At 60.0% G+C, this 7895-nt stretch overlaps 1 protein-coding gene across 1 annotated transcript; it reads left to right on the top strand.

Moving 5' to 3' along the window:
- The first annotated feature begins 412 nt into the window (after positions 1 to 412).
- IRX3 (iroquois homeobox 3) lies at positions 413 to 3486 on the top strand. The gene is made up of 4 exons (XM_019644070.1): positions 413 to 1352; positions 1533 to 2652; positions 2835 to 2901; positions 3308 to 3486. The coding sequence occupies exons 1-4, from the start codon at positions 1086 to 1088 to the stop codon at positions 3360 to 3362; spliced, it is 1509 nt and encodes a 502-aa protein (XP_019499615.1). The 5' UTR covers positions 413 to 1085; the 3' UTR covers positions 3363 to 3486.
- The last annotated feature ends 4409 nt before the right edge of the window (positions 3487 to 7895 follow it).

Below are 7895 nucleotides of genomic sequence, written 5' to 3'. Positions count from 1 at the left end.
GGGGGAGAGGGGGGAAACGGGCGGAAGGGGCGACTCAAGTAAAGCACCGGCACTTGCCCTGGACCGAAGTCTGGTCCCGACCCAGGCCCCACACTGGGTGGGGGCAGAGGTACCGGAGCGGGAAGCAGGGAGGGGTTGGCTGACCGGGGGCTAACCCAGGTCCCCCGCCTCCCAGCAAAGGCCAAGGGGGGCAGGAAGGGACTGGGAGCGTCGGTCCGGGTCCCGCCCCCCGCCCTGCGCGCGGTATCCGCGGGGGTGGGCGGCCTCGCTGGTAAGGCGCCCCACGATTGGCGACTCGGGAAAGAGACGCAAGGAAAAGTCGAATAAGAGGGCGCGACGTCAGGCCTGAGATTTGGGGAAGGGCGAGGGAGGGCGTGAGGGCGGGACGGACACACAGACACAGATACGGACACACACACCCCCGCACGGCACTCCAAGTGTCCACAACTTTAGGCCGCCTTAGCCCAGGGCGCATAGACCGGGGGCGGGGCGGGGACAGTGGGGTGTGTGCGTGTGTGTAAGGGGGAGACGAGACGGAGAGAGGGAGAGGAGAGTGGAGGGAACAGAAAGGGGAGCAAAAAGAATCGTGAGAAAGGGAAAGAAGGAGAGAGGAGTTTCTGGCACCTCGAGAGGGAAAGAGCCCACAGGAACGGAAGCGATCCTGGGGGGAGCGGAGTGCGGAGAGGGGAGGAGAAGGGGGGGAACGGCGGGAGGGGGTGAAGACTAGGGGAGGACTGAAGAAGCGAGGCACCGCGCTGCCTGGGGAGCGGAGGGCAGTGAGCAGCCAGGCGCCGGCAGAGGCAGCGCCGGCTGCGGAGAGGAGGGGCTTGCGCGCCGTGGAAATGTCAATCAGAGCCCGGAGCCCCGGGAATCTCCGCCAATCTGTTCGGACCTGACCTGGCTCCTCGCCGCCCGCGCCACCGCCGCCGAGCAGATCAATAGGGGAACTCGGAGCCCAGCTCGCGGGAGGCAGCCCGGCCCGAGCCCCGGCCCAGCCCCCGATGCACACCGGAGCCCGCGGGCGGCGCTGAGCAGGGCGGCCCCGGGGGCTGGGCCCCCGCTCCGTCCGTGCCCCACGGACCACCATGTCCTTCCCCCAGCTCGGATACCAGTACATCCGCCCGCTCTACCCACCCGAGCGCCCGGGGGCCGCCGCCAGCGGCGGCAGCGCTGGGGCCCGGGGCGGCCCGGGAGCCGGAGCTTCGGAGCTGGCTGCCTCGGGGTCCCTGTCCAACGTGCTCTCGTCCGTGTACGGGGCGCCCTACGCCGCGGCGGCAGCAGCGGCGGCCGCCGCCCAAGGCTACGGCGCCTTCCTGCCCTATGCTGCTGAGCTGCCCATCTTCCCGCAGCTGGTAAGCGTCCGGGGAGGAGGGGGGGGCCGGGGAAGGGAATTTGGAGTTGGGGGTGCCGGAGGAGGTGAGCGCGCGAGAGTAGACGAGCGGGCCCAGGCCGGGAGGGTGGAGGTGGCGACGGCCAGGGCTCATCCGCGCTCCCTCTGTGCGTGTGTCCGTTCCTTCTCCATGTGCGTGCAGGGCGCCCAGTACGAGCTGAAGGACAGCCCGGGGGTGCAGCATCCGGCCACGGCCACCGCGTTTCCGCACCCGCACCCCGCCTTCTACCCGTATGGCCAGTACCAGTTTGGGGACCCGTCCCGTCCCAAGAACGCCACCCGCGAGAGCACGAGCACGCTCAAGGCCTGGCTCAACGAGCACCGCAAGAACCCCTACCCCACCAAGGGCGAGAAGATCATGCTGGCCATCATCACCAAGATGACCCTCACCCAGGTGTCCACCTGGTTCGCCAACGCGCGCCGGCGCCTCAAGAAGGAGAACAAGATGACTTGGGCGCCCCGCAGCCGTACTGACGAGGAGGGCAACGCTTACGGCAGCGAGCGCGAGGAGGAAGACGAGGAGGACGACGAGGAAGACGGCAAACGCGACCTGGAGCTGGAGGAGGAAGAGCTGGCGGGCGAGGAGGACGCGGGGGCTGAGGGCCTGGTGGACGACGAGGACGAGGAGATCGATTTGGAGAACTTGGATGGTGCAGCCGCGGGGCCTGAGCTGGCCCTGGCTGGGGCGGCTCACAGGGACAACGACCTCGGCCTGGGACCCGTTTCAGACTCCAAGAATAGCGACTCGGACGACAGCTCCGAGGGCCTGGAGGAGCGTCCACTGCCGGCCCTGAGCCTGGCCCCCGCGCCACCACCCGTGGCCGCGGCGCCGCAGTCTTCGCCCTCGCCCCCCGCGGGCCTGGACCCCTGCGCTCCAGCAGCACCTCCGGCCTCTGCCCTGCAAAAGCCCAAGATCTGGTCCCTGGCTGAGACAGCCACAAGCCCGGACAACCCGCGCCGCTCGCCTCCGGGTTCGGGGGGCTCTCCCCCCGGAGCGGCCGTCGCACCCCCAGCCTTGCAGCTCTCCCCTGCCGCCGCCGCCGCCGCCGCTGCCGCCGCGGCTCACAGACTAGTCTCGGCGCCACTGGGCAAGTTCCCGGCTTGGACCAACAGGCCGTTCCCGGGCCCGCCGCCTGGCCCACGCCCGCACCCGCTCTCCCTGCTCAGCTCGCCCCCTCCACACCTGCTGGGCCTGCCGGGAGCCACGGGCCACCCTGCCGCCACGGCCTTCGCTCGGCCAGCGGAGCCGGAGGGCGGAACAGGTGACTGCTGAGCGCAGGATTCGGAGGGAGGGGCGGGCTCCAGGGGTCGCGCTGGGGCAGGAGGAGACGGTCAGGACCCCCGGGGTGCAGGGCGCTTCCCACAGGGCGCTGGCCTCCTGCTGCCCTGGGTGCCGGAAGGGAGCATGCTAAAGGCCCTCCTTTTTCTCACCCGCTACCCTTAGATCGCTGTAGTGCCTTGGAAGTGGAGAAAAAGTTACTCAAGACAGCTTTCCAGCCCGTGCCCAGGCGGTAAGAGACCCCGAGGTGGGTGGATGGCGGGACAGGCAGGCGGGAAGGAAAGCACCGGAGCAAGCTCGGGGTTTTGCACCCCTCGAATCGCAGCTGCGACTTGCTCTTGTCCCCATGGGCCCTGAGATGGCTCAACGGTCCTGACCTAGTCTAGGAACCCGGGCGCCGCCCAGGGTCTGGCGCTGTGGGACCCGCGCCCTGCCGATCCAGCAGGCCCCTAACTGGAGTCCTGAGGCCTCCCGTCCATATTGCATTTAAACCGGAAGACCAACATCTACAGCTGACATCATTTTACACTGCGACACTTCCCTGTCCCTCAACCTGGGCCCCAGGTTGGGTTTCTCGGTCCTAGGCAGCATGGGGTGCCCCTCTCACATACTTCGCTACCACTGCCTCTCTCTTCCAGGCCCCAGAACCACCTGGACGCCGCGCTGGTCTTATCGGCTCTCTCCTCATCCTAGTACTTAAAAAAAATTTTTTTTAATCGTTGTAATAATTGTAAAAAAAAAATCACTCTGTATAGTTATGACTTGTAAGCATGTCCGTGTATGAATACCTAAAAAAGAAAACTAAACAAAAAAGAAATAAAAAGAAATAAAACAAGTGCCCCTGGGTCCTCCCCAAGTCGCTTCTGTACCCCACATTAGCTGAGTTTGTTCGGTTGATTTGTTTGGTTGATTTTGGGGGGGTGGAGTTTCAGTGAGAATAAGCGTGTCTGACTTTTTTGTATATACAGAAAAAATGTACATATGTGTGAACCAAATTGTACAAGAAAGTATCTATTTTTGGCTAAATAAATGAGCTGTTGCCACTTTGACTATAACCCTCCTGTCTGCCCCCAGACGGATCTGTTGGCTGTTTTTGTTCTGTTTTGTCTCCCCACTCCATCCTGGCCCCCCGCCCCCCATGTTTGAAGAGTCACCAGAATCATTGGAAAAGGAGAGGAGCTGGACAGTGTGGTCTGAGGAGCGCAGAAGCCAAGGAGGTGCAGAAGTGGCGGGGCTGGGCGTGCTGCTGGAGAAGTACTTAAGGCGCCCGAGAGAAAGGGCAGAGGACACAGGTGGGCAGCCGCGGCAGGATTCCCTCCAAGGAGCCAGGAAACTGGGCCCAGCCTACGGGTCCACCGGCGCAACCCCGCGGTGCTGAGGCGTCCTCTGGGGACAGGGCAGAAAGACTAGAGAAGAGCCCGGATGCGGGGCTGGGGAGTGAAGTTGAGAGGTTCTCACCCCTCCCATGCCGCCCCCATTCTTAGATAGGCACAGTTGAGGTTTGCTCAGTCTTATTTAAGAGGTTGTGCAAGCTCAGCTTCAAGCCCCCCTCCAACCGCATTGCATTCCCAGACTCCTCCTTATAGAAGCAAGGATGTGGGGTTGCTGTGAGTAGGGGGGACATGCAGGAGAGGAGCAGAGAGCCTAGGGGTGCTCAGCCTTTCCTCTTGGTGACTGCTCCCAGCCCGAATTGAGAGTTGAGGGTCCCTGGGACCTTGAGGCATCTGTGCGTCTTGGCACCCCAGTGGATATTCCCAAGATTCCCTGGAAGGGCCGCATTCAGAGGTTCCGGCACCGCCGTGGGGTGGTGGGGGTTCTGGCTCTGAACAGATCCCAACAGATCCGGGATTCTGGCTCCAGGCTGGACGGGGCAAGCGGGCCGGGGGAGGGAGCTGGGAAATTTGGGGCTGGAGCTCCCTCTACAGGACAAAAGGGCCACTCCAGCCAGGCCAGGGCTACGAGACCCCTCCGCCCCCCTTTTTTTCTTTCAGTCAGCCAGCCCTTGACCAACTTGAAATTGTAGGGAATTTTTGAAAAGCGACGCCTTGGGGTACCCTGGGGGCACCTCTTTTGTATCTCCCTCCCCATGATTAGTTAGTAAATGTATAGGGCGGCCAGATGCCAGAGGCTTGTCCCGCATAGTGGGGCGTAGTATGACAGTCTCTCGGGTCCCAGAGGAGGTTTGAGAAGAGCTTGCACACCCGAAGCCACAGAGCACATGTCACATTATACACCTTCCAGGTTCAGAGGGAGCCGGAATCCAGCAAGGCCCAATCCATGGGGGCACAGCTGCCGACGCTGCATGGGGACCCCAACCAGGGGCTGCAGCCGGCAGGGTGTGGCGGGGCCCCAGGGGCAAGTGGGAAGGAGGGTCTGTGGTCCCGCATGTCAGTGAGCAGCACTTGGGGCTCAGCGGCCTAATGAATCAGGTGGGGGACGCCCAGGACACTCTGCAAAGTCTCCGAAGCTGGAGCTGGCTCTTCCCAGCGCCCTCCTGTCCCCACTCTTTGTTCATTTGTTTCCTGGGATTTGGGCTCCTTCTGTGGTCAGAGGCACAGGCTGTGGTTCAGCTCTGGCCCTGGGTCCAGCGCCCCAAGCCTGGGCCTGGACCTGAGAGGCCGCTGGTTAGCACGAGCATCTGTACACAGACAACACACCGAGAGCTCCTCAGCTGGCGCCTCACAGCCTTTACTGTAGCACAGACCTAGTTCGCGCCCCCTTCCTGGGGAACTCTGAGCTGATAACTAACGACTCTGTGCCCTATTTCCTCATCTGTGAAATGGGAATAATGATGCCAACCTTCCAGGACGGTTGTGAGGCTGAGACAAAGTATGTCAGGGGCTGGCCTGTGGTAGGTGAGGGTGAATAGCCCCAGGCTTCCGATTCTATTCCAGACTCTCAGACCCCACTCCCCAAACTCGCGCCAGTATTCTGCCCACCCCTTCCCGTCAGCCATAAAAGTAAGGTGCCTGCATCAAGGCGTCTCAGGACCCAGCTCCAGCGAGGAAAACGAATTCCCAGGCAGGGGTGCAGCAGGGACAGGGGGTGATAGCAGAAGCCAGGCACCCTCTCCACACTGACCGTCCACCAAGTGGGGAGGAAATACATCTGTGCAGAGGGAGCTGGGCGTGGAGGGGCCAGGTGGAGCTTGCAAAGGTCTGACCCCCTGTCCCTGGTCTCTCTCCAGTGAAAACCCTGGGTTTCCATCCGCTCCTCAACCCACCCCATTCCATAGTCCTTGGATGAGACCAGTCCTGCCCCCTGGAAGGGCAGTAAGTGTGGGTGACAGAGGAGAGTGGGGGCAAACCCGAGAGCAGCTCCCTTCTGTGTGTTTGTACCTTCTCTGTCCTTAGAACACACGGGCCCCTCTCCTGGCCCCAAACTGACCCCAACAAGATAACATAATCAAAATGAAAAAGCACATCATCAGTGTTTCAGCTAAGAAAGGAAACGGGAGACAACTCTCTTTTGCGGCACTTTGATTTCACCAGGAAACTGGTTCTTCACCCTCCTCCCCGACCTCTTCCTGAGTCCTCCCCTCCTCTCCCTTCTCTCAGGGATCCTCGGAGCCGCTGCCATCCTTTATTGTCCAGCCCTAAGATTTAAAAAGGAGAAAGGAAGCTAGGGGAGAGAGAGAAGGAGGGAAAACAAGGAAGCCAGAGAGAGAGAAGGTGGGAATCTCATCTTGGTCCTGATTAAGCTTCAATTAGAAATAAAATGTGTCAATCACTCCACCTGGAAGGAGTTCCTGCTGTCGGGGCTGGTTATGCAAAGCACTCCAAGGTGTGTGGGGATAATCAATTAGGTCAGAGGAAAGAGTGTATGTCACTGCTTCCCTCATTATCTGCATGGAGCTGGAGGTAGGGGTGCATTGCCAGGCCAGGGAATAAAATTATCTCCCTAAGTGATGGCCCACCTCTGGGACTGGCACACTCACGGTTTCCAATTGAATTTATTTTCAGTGGAATACAGGGAGGAGGAAGCGAGGTCCAGTCAGAAGGCAACATGCAAGGGCTAGTGCAACAGAGACTGCAGGGAGAGGAAGGGGTGCTCCAGCCATTCACATGCCTCAGGTGAGGTCTGAGGAGCGGGCAGGGCCTCCCCTACTGGCCTGGTGTTCTCTAGGGGCGCCAGCAGGGCCAAAGGAACTGCTGTCTTAGGCCTGAGTTCTGGAAGGTTAGAGAGAGCGATTGGATGCTTGGGTAGGAATTGGATATCAGACGTCTTCACTGGTTTGTTGGGAGTTTCTGTCAGGAACTCGCTTTGGGCCTAATTATTTGTATCGTTCTAGAAATGTCCACTGCATCCTGCAATTCCTGGTTGCATGTCCCCACTACCTCTGTCAAATGAAAATGGGCAACTGCAGGAGTGTAAACTTGTGTTTGGGGTTACAGGTACCTCCAGGTCTCGTCCTCTCTCCAGGACCCACTTTCACCATCTGCTACATGGCAGGGATTGGGTCAGATGAATTTATCTGAATTTTCTTACAGATCCAACATTGTCTAGGATTAGGCATAAATGGAAATGTGTGGGTCCAAAGATGATTATGGGGGTAAAGGGACCCAAAACCTCTCCAGATACCTCCTCCTGATCCTTACTGACCACTGTTATCTGATCCACTCAGCCAAACTTGACCACTGTACAAATGTCCATCTATTGTGTGGCCAACGTAGTTTTGCTGCAGCGGCTGCTCCCCTCTAAACAGAGGCTCCAGCCCCTCAAAGGCCACCCTGATTATCTAGAGAGGAAGCCCCACAAGGCATCTCTTCCTCAGGTTGGAAGGCGTGAGTCCTCAGCGTGACAGACCTGGAAGAGGCCCTAAGGGTGGCTCTCAACTGGGTGACCCCCCCCCCTCACAGGACACATGGCAATGTCTGGGGACATTTTGGGTTGTCATGACTGGGTAAGGGTGCTACTGGCATCTAATGGGTAGAGACCAGGGATGCCACTGAAGGTCCTACAAGGTACAGACCCGCCCTCCACAACAAAGACTTGTCCAGTCTAAAATGCCAATAGCGCAGATGTCGGGAAGCCGTGGCGTTGAGGGCAATCACCAGAAAATCAGATGTTTTCTCCCAGAAACCACAGCTTTGTGGAGAGTGATATTAGAGCAGGGCGCTAAGTGGGGTGGGGTGGGGTGGGGTTTTGTTTTGTTGTTGTTCTTTAAAAACCTTTGGCTCTGGAAGGGGGAAGTAGGGGCCCGAGAGCAAAACCAGGAAGCAGTGC

The sequence above is a fragment of the Hipposideros armiger genome, unplaced genomic scaffold (assembly GCF_001890085.2).
Source record: "Hipposideros armiger isolate ML-2016 unplaced genomic scaffold, ASM189008v1 scaffold_4, whole genome shotgun sequence".
Classification (NCBI taxonomy): Eukaryota; Metazoa; Chordata; class Mammalia; order Chiroptera; family Hipposideridae; genus Hipposideros; species Hipposideros armiger.
The sequence above is the reverse complement of the archived record's forward strand: the minus strand, read 5'-3'. Positions and strand labels throughout refer to the sequence as shown.